The 21,088-nt window shown below is 40.0% G+C and overlaps 1 protein-coding gene across 1 annotated transcript in view; it reads left to right on the top strand.

The window, feature by feature from the left end:
• PRKN (parkin RBR E3 ubiquitin protein ligase) overlaps positions 1-21,088 on the top strand; it is a 494,073-nt gene that overhangs the window by 222,984 nt on the left and 250,001 nt on the right. Inside the window, 1 exon segment of the mRNA XM_033144126.1 lies at positions 7,690-7,749. Coding sequence (XP_033000017.1) covers positions 7,690-7,749 — 60 coding nt within the window.

Here is a 21,088-nt window from a genome sequence, read left to right as displayed (position 1 = left end):
CACTTTTCAAAAGCAGCCAGATGTATGTTGCATTATCGTAATCTAGCCTGGATGTTATTAGAGCATAGATAATAGCTAGAAATATTTCCTAGAGAATCTTAAATTAGTTCACCACTGTAATTCCTTTTTTAAGAAGGTGAAGTTTTCTTCCTTTGAGTAACGTTCTCACTTAGTTTAAACTAGCTATGAGCTGGCTCTGCCTTGTATGTTGAGCTTAGATTTTCAAATGCATTATTACAATGTGTCACAATAAATGAAATGCTTCTTCAGATATGTGAGATATGGGGTGGGGGGAGTGGGCTACTTAAAAGACAGAATCTGGTGTCCATGTGCCCCTTGCTTTGATGTTGCTGTTTTATTTTATTTTGTTCTCTTGTCTAAAGGAAAAGTGAAAAATATTGCTTCCTTCATTACCAAACAGTTCTTAAGCTCATGAAAAAAAGAGCCAGCAGAGAGTCTAGAAAAACCTTTGAAATCCCTTTTGCCCTATTTGTGCTTCTGATTCTCTGAAAGAAACTTAGACAGCAAGGTTAGGGAAAGGGGATAGCAAGGAGAATTATGACTTTAAATGAGTTTCCACTATCTGCTGTGATGATATATAAAAAAGTGTATTGCTGTCTTCTGGAATCTTATTCCAGCTTTTCACTTTAGCAATGTTCCATGGTGCTGTGTTTCATAGATATTGGAACAACAGTAAGATTGGGGGGGGGCACTCATATCCTGATCCACACATTCAGTGTTTTCACCTAAGGGTGAAATGTTCGTGTAGATTCAAGGTCATGCAATATGAACCAGGACTGACCCAAAACATTTTGCTGCTGGAAGTGAAACACAATATAGCACTGATCCCATTCAAAGCTCATTGGATTGGCAGTTCAGTCCTACTTTAACACCAGGTTATTTTATCCTCACCAAGCACCTCGGGTTCCAAAATAACTGCAGATGTCTTACAGTTGTGCCTGCTGGTGGAAAGCTGGTGGAACACTCTGCCCACAAAAGAACATATGGCTGGCAACTTCACTTTGTTTGTTTGTTTGCTATACCGCCCTTCAACCGTAGATCTCAGGGTGGTTCACAACATAAAGTTTTCAGTAAATGCTGAAAACTTCTTTGCCTTGACCTTTGACCCCCAAGACATATGTTTGTAGGACCCAACCCATTTTTGTGATTGTAAATTGTTTTAAACTGTTTTTAACGTTGTGCTTTTAAATTGCTGTACCCAACCCTGGAGCATGAGTGTGAAGGGTGAGATGAGGAGGAGGAGGATGAGTCTGAGTCTGATAATAATATATATTTTTGGGTTCTGGGACATGTAGTTTCCACAGCCCATGATAAACAAGTCCTCCTGCTCTTTTTATGTCCTACTGTTACAAGTTGCCAGGAGTGATTAACTTGGTTCTCTAGTTTAAAAACAACAGTTAGCATTATAACAACAACAACAAATCTTCCATTTCCGCACAAGACATAATCCTTCATTCATCTGATTTTTATTTTCAGTTGACATATTTTATATGGGAAAATGGGTGCGTGTGTTTCTGTTGCATCCCAGATTCCTCCTAAGATACCTTTGTTCCAATTCTCTGAGGATGCAGTGTATGGGGTCCTTTATCTTATTTGGGCAAAGAGGTAAAGGAGAGCAGTAGATCAATACATACACCCCCCAGTAATATTTCTCAGACTGTAATATTCTTGTTATGAAACACCCCCTCATGATGCTTAGATGTACTCTTCAGTGAGCTCCAGGTCTATACAAAAATAAAGAGTATTCCACTTACCTTCTGAACAAGCAGACCTTGTAAATGGAAGGTGAGTGCCACATTGCAAAGTGGCATACAATTGGATGTCTGTAGTCAGTGCTATGGAATGCTGGGATTTGCAGAATCCCAACGTGTTGCTACAGCAACTGGCTGCGAGGGAGGAGGATTTAGTTGAGCCAATTAGGCAAGGAAAGTTACACTGCCGAGCGGGTCTGTGTGTTCTCTCTAAAAGATAGTGGGTCCCTGTGCACTACTGAGGAAACACGCATTTTAGCTCTCTCATTCCAAGCACACCAAAACAAAGATGCTGCTCAGCATTTCTGTGTAAGGAACACACCCTTGTATTCAAAAGCCACACTCTTTTACTCTTGATCAATGCGTTCAGAATAACTATTGGCCCTGGTTCAGTATTCATAGCCACCAAAATAGATTGGAATCTCACTTTTACTCAAAAGCATAAATTGAAAATGGCAAAATTGTTTTTAGTTTACTGTACTTTTTCCTAGTGCTAATGTTAGAATAACAACATCTTCCGCTTCTGCACCATAGAATTGCTGATTGAATGTTCTTTATGGTCTGTAATTGTATTTCTTTCCCCTACCTCAGCACTCTGGTACTCAGATTCATTTGAGAGTTTGATTGACATTGTTACCCCCCCCCCTTTTCTCCACTCAGCATTTGAAAATAAACTTAAAAGGAGCTGGGAGGGATTGTTGCATGCTGATGAGCCAAACTTTGTCTGCAGTCCCCCCCTCCACCTCTGTGTTCTTCACAGTATCTTCAATAATGCCTTATAGAAAAAGGTAATTTCACATCAACTTTGGAAAATGGCAGTTTTGTTTCTCCTTTTTACTCTGTATACATTTTGACAGTTAAGAAACTTTAATGATAGTTGCTTTTTTAAAAAAATATATGGTGAGATAACTAAAAAAAACCATGAAATATAATGATGTAAAGTAAGTCATTATTTAAATTTTGGAGGATTTTATTGAAACTAATAGTAGTTTTCTCTGGTCTCAATCACCGCAACCCCGACTCAGAGAAAGTGTCAAAAGAGGAAGAGGTAATGCGTTGGGAGATATTTCCCTCAATTCCAATGATTGTCCAGGCCAGAGAATTTGGCTTTATCTGACTTATGGCACACACACCCTGCCCAATGCAGTCCTTATCATCTTCACATTGTCACAACATAATTGGGCAATGACTGTTTGTAAAACAGAGCTCAGGAGAGGCAGGTTGAACAGCAAATATTGACCAGGTAGCATTCATGGGACCTCAGCATGCTGCTGAGACAACAGTTCTCATTGGGTGAATTCCAGTCTCATTTAAAAAAACAAAAACAAAAAAACTTGTATTTGTGACATTGCTCTATTCATTGTTACTTCACATTGCATTTTAATAATTTGACTCCATGATTTTGAACCTGTTGTTTTGTTGTATTTTATTACGTTGCTATATTTGTTTATTATCATTCTCTTACATGAGATTCCCAGCAGTTTGCTATCCAGGGGATTGATTGGATCCATGCCTCCTTAGTTTCAGCCACACTGCTGCTTTAGGTCTTCCCAGTTGACCCTTGAAACTGCAGTTAATTCTATAACCCAGGAGGCATCGAGCATTTGGAATCTAGTACTGAATCTGAGGCCATATTTTATTTACAGCCTTTCTCTGTTTGTCAGAGTATGTGTAAATTCACTTCACACTCCACAGGAATCATGCTCATGGTATAAAAGTTTGATGGTGCCTAACATGGCGACTTTGGGCTAAATTTGACTTGGTATAGAAGAACTTTTGACAAACGTCTGCCCCTAGTTCAGTTGAAATAGTTTTATATACAGTATTCCCTGCTGTATATATTTCATTCTTTGATCTTCAGGTGTGCTTTTGAAAAGGGTTCCCAACGTCTCTCACTGTATATGACAGGGGTAGGCAACCTAAGGCCCGTGGGCCGGATACGGCCCAATCGCCTTCTCAATCCAGCCCACAGACAGTTCGGGAAATCAGCGTGTTTCTACATGAGTAGAATCTGTCCTTTTCTTTAAAATGCATCTCTGGGTTATTTGTGGGGCATAGGAATTTGTTCTTTTTTTCTTCTTCAAAATATTGTCCGGCCCACCACATGGTCTGAGGGACGGTGGACTGGCCCACGGCTGAAAAAGGATGCTGACCCCTGGTATATGACTTTTGTTTAGATACAGCAGAGGTTACTTTGTGTCATTACTTCCAACACATTTGTGTATAATGTTTATTAAATAGCCTCAGTACTCATTTGAAAAGTTTGCAACATAGCCCAAGAGAAAATACTATCCAAGTGGATAGTGTTCTGAATCTTTTTTTTATCTTTTCATAATGACCCAGACAGTCAAGTAGAATAAAAAAGGAAGATCAGGAAGAGAGAACATGGTTGATACAAGACAGGCTCATGCAAGGGTCAGTAATTGTGTACATCTCCCCCCTTCCCTGCTGTAAAGCACCAGATAGATACTAAACTGCAGTCTGGTCAGTTAGTTACTGTAGCTTATGTTGGAATTGATAGAGCTTGTGGGCAGGCTTTGTAGCAGCATGATCAGAACAATAATTGGCAGCTCATGTGACAGAATTCTAATCGGCCTCAGGAGTCTCATAGCAAGACCAAGGAGATTTGATATGCCACCTAATCCTTCAGCAATAAGTCTCACTGTGTTCACTTCCGGTAAGTGCTTTAGAGCTGCTAATGCGCTCTCTAAGAGTATCATCTAAACTGGACAGGTTTAACTGGTATACAGAGTTATATTTTCAGCTCTTTGATCATAAGAAAAATCAGTTTTGTGACTTGGAATATAAATACAAGCAAATTGACCACAATCTGGTTTGTGGGGGGGGGGGGGGCAGATTGATTTGACATCCAGCCAACTGATGTCAAGAAAATTAATCCAAACTTCTAAATTCAGTTCTATTGTCAGGTGCAGACTTTTGGGCTAAAATGCAGGACTTGCGGGCCTCTAGGAAACCCATATTTGATCTAGACAATGTTTAGATTGCCTGTGGATTTTTGAGGGTGAGGAAGAGGATCATTATTCTGCAAGATGCGGCAAAACGTTTGACCTCATATGAATGAGTCATTTGGGGAGCTCCTGCTGGAGAAGCCCATGAACATGCTTTGGACCTGTGGATGTCATTGTCCATCTCTTTCTTCTTTGAACCTTGCTGCTATTATGATGTCAGTGCACAGTCTCAGTTTTATCTACATATAATCAGCCAGAGAGTGTTGAACAAGGAAGAAGGATCAGAAGTGACATTCCCAGTTTTCACCAGTTCATCACAGAGGAGATCTTTCATCTTGCTTCCACACAGCACTCCCAAGAGCCCTGTCTCAAATGCAATAGGTCTCCAGAGTTGTTGTGGTAGTATTGCGGCCTCTTCATTCTGAATGATTGCCATATGGTTAGATTCAGATGTAGCCTCAAACCCTGATAAAATTTACTGACGTTTTCCTGGTAGACTTCAGCTCTCAATGCCATGATTTAACCATTTCTCATTTCACTGACATTGTGCCACTGTTAATAGAATACCAAAGAACTTCCTAGCCTCTCTTCTTGTTCACTTTGTTTTCAAACCTAAGCTTGTGTTGAATTTTATGTTGGGAAATGAAGAGAGACAGACTGCAGAGAAGAATTAATTCCTTCATGTTTTTTCAACAGCTTGCAAATCAGTGTATTGTAACTTTCACACTGCATGCAAATAATCTAGCTTCCACCTTGGCTTCAAGGCACTCCTGCATCCCAGCACACCAGGAGATTTCAGACTGTGTCATCTTAGTATCATTTGAGGGGGGGGGGCTTCATTGAAATGCAATTGATAGTTCTTGACTGGAGGAAGAAGTGCAGTGAGGCCATCAGAGGATTGAAATACATCTTGATTCAACCTTATCTAGATTTTTTTAATTCCTTATTTTTATTTGGTTTGTGCAATATATTTTTTCAGTGCAAGCCACTGGAGACAGTTATGTGAATTGGAAAGACGACCATACAAGATTCTAATTTTTGGGAGATCACACACAATCTGTTGTTTTCTAGCTTGCTAGAAAATAGGCCCAGTAAGATCTCTTTACCAGTATGGTTTTTCTTCATGTAGTAGCATATAAGCTTCAGAGACCCATTGCAGGAGCTTGTGCAGGGATGTTTTACCCATGGTTGGAAGATTTGGAAGTGGGCTCTGGGATTTCCCACTCCATATTCCCAGTCCCTGTCCAACATGCATTCTCCTTTCTCACCAGTTCTAACCATGGTTGATTACAGCATTGCTACGGATGTTGATTACGAGCGCATCCATACTGTTGTTTAATGTTGATAGTAAACTTCATGTACATCCATTCATTTCCTGTTCTCCATATGGTGTTCTCCTCTAAATCACTGCCTTCCCACACTTTCCCCTCCACTAATTTAGATTTTCTCACACCTCTCCTTTTCAGAGTATCCCTGGTATGTGAAAATCCAGACTGAGGGAGGGGAATTTGTAGGAAGGCAGTGATTTGGAGAACAGCATATGGACAACAGGAAATTAATGGATGTACGGGAAGTTTACTATCCACATTAAACAACAGTATGGATGGTGCTAACCAGTCCATGAGGCAAACAAAGGTCCAAAATTCCTCAATGTTCGGTCTGCAGTCCTGCCATAATTTATCCTACCAAATGATAAGAAAAGTATTACCACACATTAAGGACAGATGTGTGGCAAAATGGTAATTTGCATCTACCACAAATTTCCTTTTAATCAAAGGTGGTTAACCAGCATCTAGCCAACCTCCTCCTTGCTTGGGGAATTCCTTCTGAAGAGAAACGAGAAGGCTTAATCCTACATTTCAGTGCCAGCATTACACCCAGGGACCTTTATTTTTTGTGCTGCAAATAGTTTGACATAACTTTGAAAGCATGTATATTCCCATATTGATTAAAATCAGTCGACTAAAAAAAGTATAGTACCTTTCATGTTATGTATCACATATTCTCTAGAGCTGAAACAGATGCTTTTCTGAGGGAGAAGAAATTGAAATGGAAGTGTGGGTGGGTGGGTGTGGGTGTGCTTGTGTATGTAAGGCTTCTTGAACAAGTCAATTTCTGTGAATTCATGTGTGAATTGACCTGATCTGCACCTACTGGAGTAAGGTAAACACACTTTATCAGATCAAAGTACCAACATGTGTATTTTAGGAGAAAATGTATTTTAGACATGTGTACATTATGATAAAATTGTTATTTAAATACTGGTACCTATTTATATATTTAAAAAAAAACCAAGAATTTGGAGATAAATGCAGGAACCAGATGGAATGGACTTATGAATGAACATAAATAAATGTGTTGCAGGGTAGAAACAGGCTGATACACACATCCTTACAGGCATTTTAACTTGCTGTCTTGAGACATCAAGGATCCCCCTTTAGGAAATGTCTGGTTCACTTAAGCTGTTATTGAGTTTCCTCTGAACATGTGTAAAGCTGTCAGTGATTGTGACTCAGGCAAGTCCAGTGCAACACAGGGTGGAGTGGACTGCACTGTGAATGAGCTTCTCAACAGCAGCCCCAAGTGTGAAGGATGTTATTTGTTTTCTAATTTATACACATGTAATGGTCAGTGTAAAGGGTGGGGGATAGAGCTGCAATGTCAGTCCACTTGATGGGCTTTTGACTACCCATTTCCTCCCCTAAGTACTCGTTTATTGTTAATTATGATGGAAACAATAATGCATTAACCAAACATAAGTAACTTGGATTAATCAGCTGCTTTGCAGGCAGACACTTGCTCAATTCCCTGGAGTTCCCATCAGCAAATTGTAGTAATGATGCTGATTTGCACAGTACTATTGTTTCAGCTGTAAATACCTGAATTGATTACCCAGGAGCCCCTGCCTCAATGTAGCCTTGTTTTTGCTTTGTTCTTTATTATGTTAGGTATCCTGCACAGCAGGGGGCCTGTAACCACGACAGAGTCACCTTGGGACTTCAAGTATGGTAATCTAAATGAATTCTTTGTTGCTGTAAATTACAAACAGAACAACAGCCGCCTGCTCCCACGTTTATAAATATGTATGGTTTCTCTGCCGTCATGAAATTATTATGGCAAGGGATAGATCAAAGTGAATTAGCACCTGCCAAGTAAATTTGATAGGTCATTTTCACTTTAATTTTATTCCTGTGTGTCATGACACAGTACCAAAATTAACACTGGCGTTGTCCTTTGTTACAGAAGCCACTGATAATGCTAAACTGGGTGGCAAAAATTTTAATTGGTTCATAAGAGTTTCGGCCATGTAAGCCAGTTGTTCTAGCATTAAATAGAGACATCAGAATGGTATTGTATTGCTAAACTACAGAAAATCAATGGTAAAGTTGTAATTATCTTGGTCTAATAAACCATGGTTTGACTGAGAATGAGAATTGTGCTTCCCCCACCCCTTCTCTCATTGTGCTCTAATGAAAGACTTCTAGGGTTGTTAAACCACAGTTTTCTGTTGCATCCAAACTGGAAACTACGGTTTAATCTCCGACCACAAAATTATACTGAAAGGAAGAATATAATCATTTTATTTTTTTAAAAAATCATAATATCTCTATTCCATTTTCCTATACAGCATACAAAATTAAAACCACAAATTAACAACATATAGGCTGATTAATGTTAATTTAAAATATCAACAGTGCTATTTTGAGAGATTCAGCTATTTTTAAACGACAGTCTAAAAATCCAGGTCCTTTGTCAAGCATGCACTAGCTATGCTCACCAAAGAACTTCATAAGCCACCTGTTGTGGCTGTCTGTTGAGAACACAAAATCAAGGTGTGTCTGCAAACTGTGAAGCACCTTTCAGGGCTCAAGACAAAGGCAGATAGGCTGTGTTAGTTTTGTAGGACATAAACTGTGGTGGTCTTTAAAAATAAATGTAGGAGAGAAAACATTTGGATGTTTAACACCTGCAGTTGGAAAGGAGTTGGTTGATACAGAATGCCGTAGGGACATTTTGACTGTGCATAGCATATATTTACGGTAAATACACAGGGAAAACTGCTCTGGACCAATTTGCATCAGATTGTATCTATGCTCCACTGTTGTGGTTTGTACAGCTATTTTGACCTACGTTTTGTTCAGTGGCACATGCCTAAGGCTCAGCATTGTCTGTTTAACCCTCCATTGAAAGGAGAGGCCAAAAATATTTGGGGTTGAGTCTACACACATCTGGGATGCTGAGAGAGGAGACCTCATAACTGGTAGGATTTCGCCTGATGACACCCAAGAAAAAGGGAAGGTTGTAAAATGTGGTTTTTGCACTTTATATGGTGCTGAGCCCAAAGGCTTATGTATAGCTATATTGTGTTGGGGTGGATCTCAGGAAAGGTATGTTTTTGTTTACTAGCAAAGGCTGTCATACCTGACCCACCAAGTATTTGTATTTGTATGTCTTTCTTGGGATACCTTTCAGTACAATTAATTTGTCCTATCAGTGGAGGCTGAAAAGAAGGTGTTCCACTTCTCCTTGATTTTAAAATTAGGATTATACATATACCACAGTTCGAGACATGCTGCCATTCATGTATACCACAGAGATGAGTCCTTGGGCTCCTTCCAGTCACATCTGCAGCAGCATCTCAAAAGACTTCCCTTCAAAATCAGATGTAACTGCCTAGACTCTACATCAGTTTCATTTCAAAGTGAATGATCTCCCAAGGAGCTATCTTGTATCTTGCCTGTCTGTTCTAATTCTTCATTTTTTTCATCACTCATCACGCAGGGATCATTCATACCTGCTTGGATCTTTTCATACATAATAAAATTAAACAATCAGTGGGAAGAGCCATGGTGCAGTGGCAGAGCATCTGCTTTGCAGGCAGAAGGTGCCAGGTTCAATCCCTCTCATCTCCATGTAGGGCAGGGAGGGACCCCAGTCTACAATCCTGGAGAACCGCGGCCAGTCAGTGTAGACAATACAGAACTGGATGGACAGCCCAGCTCTGGCTCAGTCAGTTGAACATGGGACACTTAATCTCAGGGTTGTGGGTTCGAGTCCCATGTTGGGCAAAAAGATTCCTGCATTGCAGGGAGTTGGACTAAATGACCCTCATGGTCCCTTCCCACTGTATCATCCTCTGACCCTGTAATTCTAAGACAATTGGTTTAACTCAGTTAAAAACAGCTTCCTGTGTAATCCACCTAGCAGGAATGAAACACGTTTTCTCCGGGTCATCTTAAAATCCACACACATGCACACAAAACAAAAACAGTGTATATATTGTTGTGTTTATATATATAATGTGCACACATTTTGTGAGGTGGTGTGAAAAGTTGAAAGAGAAACCACATAGCCTCAGACATTCAGAATACCGTAATCACCTTCAGGATTGTACCCAGTCAATTACACACCAACACACACATACACACATCACTAAAATTAACCAAGCATTGAAGAATCCAGAAGTAAATCACAAGGGAACAACTATTACTGCTTGCTTTTATATCATGACATGACATAACATTTGTGGCTGGAGTATAACTCTTGCCTTTTGGTTGGATTGGAGTACGAAGCTTAAGTTCAGGCCTCAAACAGATATAACAGTAGCAGATTTTATATCAACTGTAAAGTAGATAAATGTGACTGGTTGTGTTCCATTTTTGTTTCCTTTGATTTTTCTGGCAGAAAAAAATGAGAGGATTGAAACTGCCATGCACAGTTCACAGGTGTTAAGTTGTCCTGGATTGTTTCTGTCCTGCATGGTATTGATGATTGTTGTCATGTTGTGTCACTGGTTTGTAAATACCACACCAGGGATGAACATAGGCCTTTGAGAGCTGCCTTATACTGAGTCAGATCCTTGGTACATCTAGCTCAGCCTTGCCTAAGCTGACTAGCAGCATCTCTCAAAAGTTTATGGCAGATTCTCTACTTGGTGATGCTGGGGATTGAACCTGGGACCTTGTGCATGCAAAGCAGAGTTAGGGCCCTTCCCCCAAGTAGTGGTCCAAAGGCCAGGTCCAGCTTTTGGAGCAATGATATTGTTCCTGGGTGCTGGGTGCTCCTTGGCTGGAGTGAAGGGGTGGAGTTGTCCCAGCTGGAGTTGTGGGAGGAGGAGGCCAGGAGAGAAAAGAAAAAGGGTAGGATAGAGAGAGAGAGAGAACTGCTACCAAAGGTATGATACAAAGATTGACCACAGTTTCACTCACGAGGGAAACAAAATTACGGTGTTTTTTGTTTTTGTTTATTCCAGCCTTTTGGATGTAACTTACATGGGAGCCTGTAAATTTGCATTTGCTGCTGATGTTAGTGTGAGCCGTATTCCTTTTAGGCTGTGGAATCTAAAGGCATCTCAAGGCAATCTGGCAACCCACCTCTAAATGTGTTAATTGGCTTATATATTTGGAGAGCAAATGTAAGATTCTGGAATAATGTTGTACAAGTACACTAATAGGGGTGGGTTTGTTTTTGTTTTTTAAATAATAATAATATGCACAGTAATTTAGAAATTAGTTAGCAACGATATCTTATAAAAATGATGAAACAGTTTTATTTATTTTCAGCGAAAGAGATGTCATCTGGAAATGGAGGCAAAGGCACTTGTCATCCTAATGGGAAAGAAAATAATATTCTGAAAACAAACCTCATGTGGATGCAATACATGCTCTGATTCATCAGTTAATGTGCCTTGTTAGGCTTGGCTGCTTACCCCATCATCATGGTTGTTCCCACACACACTAGCAAAATTTCTAGGCTTTTTTATGAGCCCAAAGCATAAAGTCATAGGCAGCGATGTTATGTAATGTACAGCAATATTATTTGGTGGGCTTTGAATACAAATTATCTGTGTGTGTGTGTGTGTGTGTGTGTGTGTATCCTTTTTTATCAGTCAGTTTTTCAGCTGGTTTGCTGCTCTTTCCCAGTCACTGTGATGCACATTACACAAAGTGCTACAGAGACTAGTAATGTTGAATTTCTTGGGAGGAGCCAGTTAATAGCAACCTTCCCTACCCCTGGCCAAGGAAAAGGAAAACCACAGACTGAGGTAACCTAGCTGGCTTGAACACTGCAGAGTCTGTCTGAAACTTTAAGATGATGACGATGATGACGATTTCTATATCAGACCCTCCAAGTGTTCCTATTTTCCAGGGGCATCCCTGATTTAGAGACGCCATCCCGGTTTCTGATTTGATCCCAGAATGTCCCACTTTTAGGATGTCCCTATTTTTATTGGAGGGTATGGAGTTATCCAACCCCCAAGCTGTCTGAAGGTAATCCTGTATAGGGAAGTTTTTTAATGTTTAATGTTTTATTACGTTTTTATGTAATAAAAGAATCTGATTGATAAATTAAGAGGAGATTTTTAATCATTATAGCAATCTTAAAACAGTGTAAACAGAAAACAAGGAATAGAAGGAATGGCAAATGGCAACTTAAGCAGGTGGTTTCTTAAGCCTAATGAACTCTAGAAGTCATTTTCTCAAGAAGTGTCTCTCTCTCTCTGTGTGTGTGTGTGTGTGTCTATGTCTATGTCTATGTGTATGTTTTTGAAGCAGCTTGGAATGTAAGGATGTTTTAATCCTCTAACAGCTGTGGAGGTGATTCATCCTGTAGAGCTTTAGAAGATGGCTAAAGACTTGAGTATACAGCGAAAGTTCTGTTAGTATAATGTTCTGCTCTGGTAGAGTAGCAACTACGCTTGGCACAGAGCATCCCCTGCAGGTACAAGCTAATCCCAAACCTGGCATACCTCCAAGATGAGGAATCTTCCTGGCTGAACTTTTCGCAAGGAATAGCTTCCTACTTTCATTTGCTGCTATTTGAGGATATTGGCTGCGTTTCATGATTGTATATATTTGCTTTGGCAAAGGGGATAATTTTAAGGACCTCTCCTCCTCCTCATTTGCAGCTTTGCCATTTCTGGCACCCATTTGTGAGAGAAATGTGAAAAAGGAATATGTGCCACCTGGACGGCGTAAGAAGCTTTGCAATCATGAATGAGTTGAGATGTCTGACTTTGCCTGCCCTTGCAGGTGGCAGAAGTCTGCTGAGATGCCAGATGACAGTCTGAAAGAATAGAAACGGGAAAGAATTATTAGAATAGAAATAGCTTTTTTCCAGGCTGTGAGCATTTGAGGGGGGTGGGGAGGAATGTCTGCGATGTGAAAAAGAAAGAAAGAAAAAGATTGTGCTCTTCAGACTCAGAAATAGTCAAAAAAAATTGTGTACTTTAGAAAGTTTATTTAAATCTGTACTGGAGCTGGGGAGGCTGAGGATTTTGTTCAGGACCATCGTACATAACACTGGCATGGTCCATTGGGGATTTCTCCAGCATCGGCCATTTCAAATGAATGAGCAATTGTAAAAGAACTGTAGAGGAACAACAGCAACTGGCTGCAGATCTGTAACAGGGCACAGCCTTCTACATGACTACTTTGTGAACCTTTGGTAAGGGGCCTTGTTAAAGGCTAGTGTGAAGTCAAGTACCAAGTGTTATTCTGAGAGCTGCTGTGGATGCTCCCAAGAAGCAGTGCTTTTTTTCAGCCAGAACTCACCAGAACTCAGTTCTGGCACCTCTCAGGTGGGAGACATTGCCATTCTAAGAGAACGAGGTTGACTGGATATTGCTTTATAAGTCTACAGTTCTCCAGGCACAAGGAAGTTTGAGTAAGTGCTGAGTGGTATGCAATTTCCTTCTACTGTTTAATGGCTTTGGGAGGATTGTCATGGCAAAGTGTGAGAAGACTTGAAATCTGTTGTTAGGAACATTTGTCTAGATTAATATTAATAATGAAATTATATTTTATGGGTCTAGTTTGGCCAACTTAAATATCTACAGTAGAAAGGCTGGATACACATTGTTGTGATGTGTAAATAACAGCCAGTAACAAAGCAAGAATAGAAGTCTGATGTGAGAGAACAGAGATCTCTCCTGGTGCAGTCAAAAAGCGGTCGTGAGTGAGGAAGATGGCAAGGTTTGCAGATTCAGAGTAGCCTATGCGAATATTCTGGCCCGTATGGTTTATTTTACTTCATTTAATGAATTTTATATGCTGCTTACTCAACCAAGAAGACATCTAGGAGAGTTTTCAAAAGACTATAAAAATTATGATTAAAAATACCAATAAAAAGGAAACCTTAAAAACAAGTTGCATAAATAAAGATAACAGTACAATCAGGATTTTTAAAACAATTATACTTGCATGTTAAAATTGCATGCTAAAATTACATGCCTAGGTAGGTTTGCTGAAAGAAAAAGGTTTTAGCGGCCACGGAAGGCAATACAGCTATCTGTTTTGTTTAATCTAACCTAACCTAACATTGCCCTTTTCCGCTGGGTCCATTTCAGTGATCCTGTATTCCCTGCTCTTATAAATCTGCTTCCACATGATATACAACCACATGAAAATAGAACCAGAATCATACCTTGCATTTGGTTGAATTACAGTGTCAGCATGTGGTGGAGAATGAGGAATTATGGGTGGCAACAGCTTGAAAATATTTCTGCTCCAAGTTTTATTTCTCAGTGTCAATTATAATCAGTTGCTCTATTTTATTTTATTTTTCAACAAGAAGGTAGGAGGAATGTAGAAAGATACAACCAATATAGTGCAGGATCCAAGGTTATCTCAGCTGGCAGCAGATGAGGTTGACACAGAACATTCAGAGATTAAAAGGGGGGGGGAAGGTTAAAAAAGACCAGCTGGCTTGGTAACATATTGCTGTTCAGTGAATGTTGCTACTAAATTGAAAAACAGGTTCAATCTGCAGGTTTCCAAGAAGCTACAGACAGGAATGCATGCTAAATGTGGGAGCTTCAGCAAAGAATGAGCAGACATGAACTGTGGAATGCTGTAGCTGCTGTTAGCAGCTGTTGATCTGCTTTCAGGGGCAGCAGTTAAGGGCAGCTGTAACATACACAGTTCCGGAGGAAAGAATGAATTAAATCAAAATATACTGCCTGCTTGGGCCCTGGACACGCGTTAGCTTGGCCACTCCTTCCTGTGCCACCAGCTTAATGTTTTCTAGGCAATGGTACTCTAACTGAAAACGGTTCCACACCATGATTTAGGGCAGTGCTTCTCCAACGTGGGTCCCCAGCTGTTCTTGCACTACAACTCCTGTCATCCCTGGCGAGCAGGACCAGTGGTCTGGGGACCCAAGTTAGAGAATCACTGATTTAAGGTATGTTAGTGGGCTTATATAAACTCAGATGAAAACACTGATTTTTAAAACAAGCCTTTGGTACTATAGTATTCAAAACCTATCCTAGGCAATTGCTTCTTTTTGACATTGATGTTCTCCTGACTTCATTGCAAATTATCTCTAAATTCTCCTCATGATTAGATCTGTCTGGATTCACTATTCTTATCCACATTTTTGGCATGTTAGGTGTAATGCCTGCTTTTCAAAGTGGGCTGTTTATGGAATCTTTCTTTCTTTTTGCTTTTCTGTAAAACAGCTGTTCGGTTCCTTGTAACACTGTGTGACTAGCAATTTGAATGCCATTATTTATGCTTCTCATCTGTGCTGTCCTGGCTGGATGAAGGGCTCAGACTCTGATTATGTTATCTGCAAAAAACTTTAATGCTCAGATCAGTACAGTACATAAGCAAGGCAAGGGTCAAAGGCACATCTGGTGCAAGGCATATGCATAACTAGGGCTGGCCCGTCCATGAGGCAGACTGAGGCAGCCGTCTCATGTAGCAGAATCCCAAGGGGTAGGAGGTATATAAGTGGTAATACTGTACGTGAAAAGCAGTAGGCATCTTAAATCATATAATGATTTGTTTAACTCATTCTGTGCCCACATTTTAATGGGTGTGAACGACCTCCTCCTGCGATATAGTTCCACATAGATAATCTGTTGAACTCCTCCACTGCCAGCACCCCAAGCAATCAGATGGGGATATGTTGTTCAGCTTTTTGGTTATGAGGAGATTAACCATGCTACAAATTGTTTCAGACCTTTGTATGCATAACAAAACCATTCTCTGCCGTTTGACAAATATACAGTCTCACTTCAGGGATGTATTAGCGTGGAACTTTAGCTGGCTTTCATTCAAAGACCTACCATGCAGGTTCACGTGATTCTTCATTTCAATACCAGGAGCTGCTCCAAGTGTAATGAGTCCATAGCACTGCCCTTGGTGCTGAAGTGTAAGGAGAAACCTAAAAAATGCAGAAATCTACAGTAACACTCTTACATTCATGGGATCGCCTGGATTGCACAATATATGACAGAGACAGCCAGATGATCTGTTATATACAATGGAGAGGGTCAAGTAAGATTAATATTCCCGCCTCCCCTATTTCTTTACTTAACCAATATTTTTTTCTTCTTCTGCGATTTTACATGGATTTTCTTGGCATCTCAATGTGTCCTTGTGACTTCTACATTTTTCCCTGTGGCTGTTTTTCAGAGGCTGTGCACTGAATGATGGGAGATAGGTGGGAGTCAGGAGGAGATGGAAATGCATCCTTCTTTTTCCTTTGCTTTGAATTCTTCTAACATAAGCAAACTGCTTTTCAGTGGGGAGAAAAATGTGCTTTTTTGTTGGTATTATTCTTTTGAACAGCTGAAATGGTCTGAGTAGTCCCTCAGGGTTTCCGTGAACACAGTTGTGATTTCGTCAACAAAGGAAAAATAGCAAAGTGAATGCTATGTTTTTACTTGCTGTGCCTGGATTTATGTAGTGCTGGAGCAGCTGCTGCTTCTCTCTTTCCCCACCCCCCAACAGTTCTCCGCTTTCTGAGTATTATGGAGCGGTGAAACTCTCCCAATGTCTTCTTAAAAGAGCAGAGCCATTTAAAAATAATCCAGTGGAGCTTTGCTTATTATTAGTGTGAAACTGCACACTATGAAGAGTTGGCATGATATCCGGAAAAGGGGGATGGAGTGGACAGCAAGATGAGAAAACGCTGCTTCTTTTTATTCCCCTGCATTTGGTCAAGCAGATCTACTGTTTAGGCATTTGGATTTTTGAAGTTGCTCTTCTTTGGGATATAATGGGGTTTAAACTAACAGTGAGGTTTAGGCAATAACAGATTGAAAACAATGATTGGTTGGCTGCTTCTTTCAACTTGTTCTTTTTGATTTAAAAGGGAGCTCTCCATTCCATTTCATCGGTGTTCCTGCAGGAGATGTGGTCCAAAACTTCATCAGAGGGTCAGTCTCTCTCATTGGTGGTAGTCTCAGGGTGTGGCTTCTAGACTGGTTTGAAAACCAGGGTCCCACTTTCCCACACAGCAAGCTGTTATGAGTTTGTATCAATAGAAAACGCTGTGGGAAGAAGTGCTTCCTTCTGTCTGTCCCGAATCTCCCACCATTCAACTCCATTGGATGACTCTGGGGGCACTTCTAGACTGTCACTGTTTGTAGGGGAGGTTGGATTTGATCACATACCTGCAAATTCCAGCTGTGCAATTAAAGCTGATTTGGAGCTTTTGCAGAAGTCCACTTCCCTGAAATATCAAGCTCTTTGCCATTACGAAAGCAGTGGGGAAATGCAGTGGAAAGTGTGGGATAACACCTGTTTGATGTGACATCATATACTCCCCCCACAGACAAATCAGGATGAATGCTCAATAAACAGGTTGTCCAGAAGCAACTTAAGTATTATGTAAGAGAGAGAACACAAAAATCTCTATCCATTTTCTCCACACCATGCATAATTTTGTATGCCTTTATTTTGCCCCCCCATTATGAGCTCCCCCCTCCCTAAACTAAAAGAACCCCAAATGTTGTAACATTTTCTCATGGGGAGCTACATCAACAGGAGCTGCTCCTAATCATTTTAAAGATTCCCATCATAAAACTATTCCTAACTTGCGTTGTTGTAGGGAAGGTATACCAGTGTCCTAAAGAAGAGCAAAGATGCCAGTCTGCTTGAAAAAGTACTAAGCACACAAGCAATTCATTGTGTAGTCTTTGCCATTTCAGCCCTTATGTTAATAATAGTGTGATACTTAAGCTTTCAAAAACCTGCCAGCAGACAGACTTTCAGCTCAAGTGACATTTATATTAAAGCAATGAAAAACAACAAGAAGTGTATTCTCCATCAAAGAGCACAGTGTGTCTCTGCTGTAAAATGTATCAAGTTTGCTTCATAAAATGATGGATGAGTCTTAAAGATATGAGTCATCTAGAAATAAAAGGATTCTGTACATGTTGAAAATCAAAAGGGTTACATAGCGACCTGCATTCCTACTGCAATATGAATAGCAAAACCTGACTGCTGTTTAAAAGTACAAGAAAATGTTTTGAACAGGAATTTAGTTTCACCGGCCCAACATAAATTTAGGCAAATAATCCATCACCTTCAAAGAATTTTTTTTTTGTAATTTGAAATATTCTTTTTTGACCATTAGTTGGTTCAGAGAAGATACTATTTCACTTACTCTGTGTTCCTTTAAAAACAATGATGCTAGCCAAAGCTTAATCCTAATCAAAAAGGCAGGATTACAATAGATTACAAGATGTTACAAGGAGCCAAATCAGCCTTATGTATATTATTCTAAAAAGCTTTAGTATACTTTGAAGATGTATTCTCTTTTATTCCAGTGTAAGTACAGTCCATATCCAAAACCATCTGCCAGTTTGTCTCATCTCAGTATAAAAATCCCTGCTATGGGATATATACTGGCAAAGCAGGATTTAATGATGATAGGAGTTGTAGCACAAAACAACTGGAGGGCATCAGGTCGAGGAAGATTGATCTAGGAGAATGGGATACTTACACTTGGCTCGGCTTAATCAATGTTATATGTCCACTTGAGAAAGTAGCATGTGGAATTGGGGGTGATGTATTTCAAGCATTTTTTCTGGGAAATATCCCCCCCCCCCAATAGTTTACTTAAAGGCATGTCATCATTGTTTATGTAGTCATGTAGTATGCCCTACCAAGCTTATAAGGATTTTCACACACATTTTCACCTACCAGTAATCAGAAATCTGGAGCAGGAGAGGAAGGCAAAAATTTCCCTCTTCACTTGGAAGAGTGATGCAGATGTTAAGCTGACCATGAAACTACATTCACTTTGTGGTAATTTGCCAAATGGTAGATTGGTAGACAGAGTTCACCTAGATTTGTGCCTAGGTGGTGGTGACAGATTCTTGCAAACAATGCAAATTAACCCCAAGAGGAACAGTAGAGTCCGAAAGTTCAGTTCTTCTTGGAGGCTGATTTATATATTTGACATTAGCTCATCTCATTCTCAAAGCTTAATGGGTTAAATCCAGTTCTGCCTCTTAGATGTCAGAAGGTTTTTTGATCCAGTATTGGGGGGGGGGGGGAGGAAGGAAATTATTTTTGCTATTCTCACTTTCTCAACCTGCCTCCCATGTTACATCTAACAGTGTTAGAGGGGGAAGGAGTTGTCTCTGGAGAAGATGAGAGGGCACAGGGGAAGGAAAAAATCAGTGATAATTACTTCCCCCACTTCCCACTTGTAATGGATCAATGAGCCTTCCATATGTGACAGGACACAACAGGATACAACCAAGTATGGATAGCAATGCCTGATAATGTTCTAATTCATTATGTCTGTTGATTGTGTTCTAAACCATAGACTTTAATCTCAATCTATATATACAAAAATGGCTCAGCTGGGACAGTCAATTCCTAGCTTACTAAACCATCACTTAGCAACCAGTAATGAGCAACAGGGCTGTATGCTCCCTCCTCACCACTGTGCTCACCGCCTTCCTTCCTTAATGCTACACCCCAGTTTAATTAAACCACAGTTAACTGTTATGTCCAAAGCAGGGAACTGTTTTAATGTCAGTTTACTAACCAGGATCTCAAACCAACTTCAAACTGTTACTCATTTCTGAGCATAACAGCTCGCTGCACTTTAATTAAACTAGGATATAATCACAGAGGGAGGGAAGAAATGAGGAGAAGGGTGAAGAGGAAGTGCACCATTTCATTCTTCCATCATTCATTCAAGGCAGCTAAACTATGGTTTAGCAAGATGGGAGTTTTTAACTAAAAATAGTCCATGCAGGCAGCAAAAGAAAGGCTGTAAGGTGTGATAGATACATTTTTCCTTGATATCTGAAAAGCCAGCTACATGTTTCTACATGTATGTCAAGCTCAGTAGTGCAAGTACAGTGACAAGAGCAGGTGAAGGGATTAGTTACTATTTTTCCTATTCTCAGCCCCTCAAATACATTTTTGAAGTATCTCATGTGTGCAGCAGGTGTTCTTAGTTGTATACTGAAGCTCCCAGGATTTCTTTCAAATATAAGTTCAGAGAGGGATCAGAGTGTTAAATCAACCAGAAAAGGATGCCTGCTGTTCATAGACTTTTTAAAAAACAAAAAAGCAGTTCAGATGTGTGTTTTATTAAATATATATTGCTTCAAATAAGCCATCATTACATTATTAAAGAAATAACTAACTACACTTCACTTCACATTGGAAACAGTACTTATATGGGCTATATATAGAGGACAATTTAGAAAGAACAATTTAGAAAGCCAGTTGTATAATATCACAATACAAGCATTAAATCAATCCATAGTTAACATATAACAGATACATTCATCACTGGCAACTGAAAGGTTTTGCATTTCCTTGGAAAATAAGTTGGCTTTGGGTTCAAACTTCCAGTCAGGAGGGGGTTCTATAATCTAGGTAACACCATCCAGTATTTGTTTCCATGATGATCTAATCTTGATGTTTGCTTTGCTGCTCACATTTGACTTGTAAACAGTTTCCTTAGGAGGGCAGTGATGTCAATCTACAAACCCTGAAGACACTCTCCCCCTTTATGTACCCTTCTGTCAGTTAAGGTTTACATCAGACCGGGTTCCTTGTTCCCTTCTTGTAGAAAGTCACAAACTGAGCAGGTAGTGGGACCTTCTTATTAAATTCCCCAGAGTTTCACCAGAGAAACAACAATGGACATTTCTGATAGTCTTTAAAAAGGGTTGTAAGTCTTACAACTTCAAGATGATATTGGGAGTTGAGTTGGGTTTTTTTTATTGTGGTTGTTCCTTACATGGGTAGGGAACCTGGCTCTCCACATGTTGACAGACTTCAACTCACATCAAAGCCCAGCCAGCATGGCCTCAGTGATCAGGGATGACAGAAGTTGTAGTCCTAAAACAATTGGAGAGCCACAGTTCCCCCTTTCTTGTTCATTGGACATTCTATTGAGTATGAAACTTTATTAGTTGCATTTGTTTTACTTTGTTGTGAGGTGTGAGCATGATAGGGCAGGCTAGAGATATTTCACATAAGGAGTCTTATCTCGGTCACTTGTATGCCCTCCTGGCACAAGGGCATGGTGAAAATCATTAGATCCTCATGATGGACTGCTGAAGTACTTCCATGTGGT

This window comes from Lacerta agilis, chromosome 3 (genome assembly GCF_009819535.1).
Source record: "Lacerta agilis isolate rLacAgi1 chromosome 3, rLacAgi1.pri, whole genome shotgun sequence".
Lineage (NCBI taxonomy): Eukaryota > Metazoa > Chordata > Lepidosauria > Squamata > Lacertidae > Lacerta > Lacerta agilis.
The sequence above is the reverse complement of the archived record's forward strand: the minus strand, read 5'-3'. Positions and strand labels throughout refer to the sequence as shown.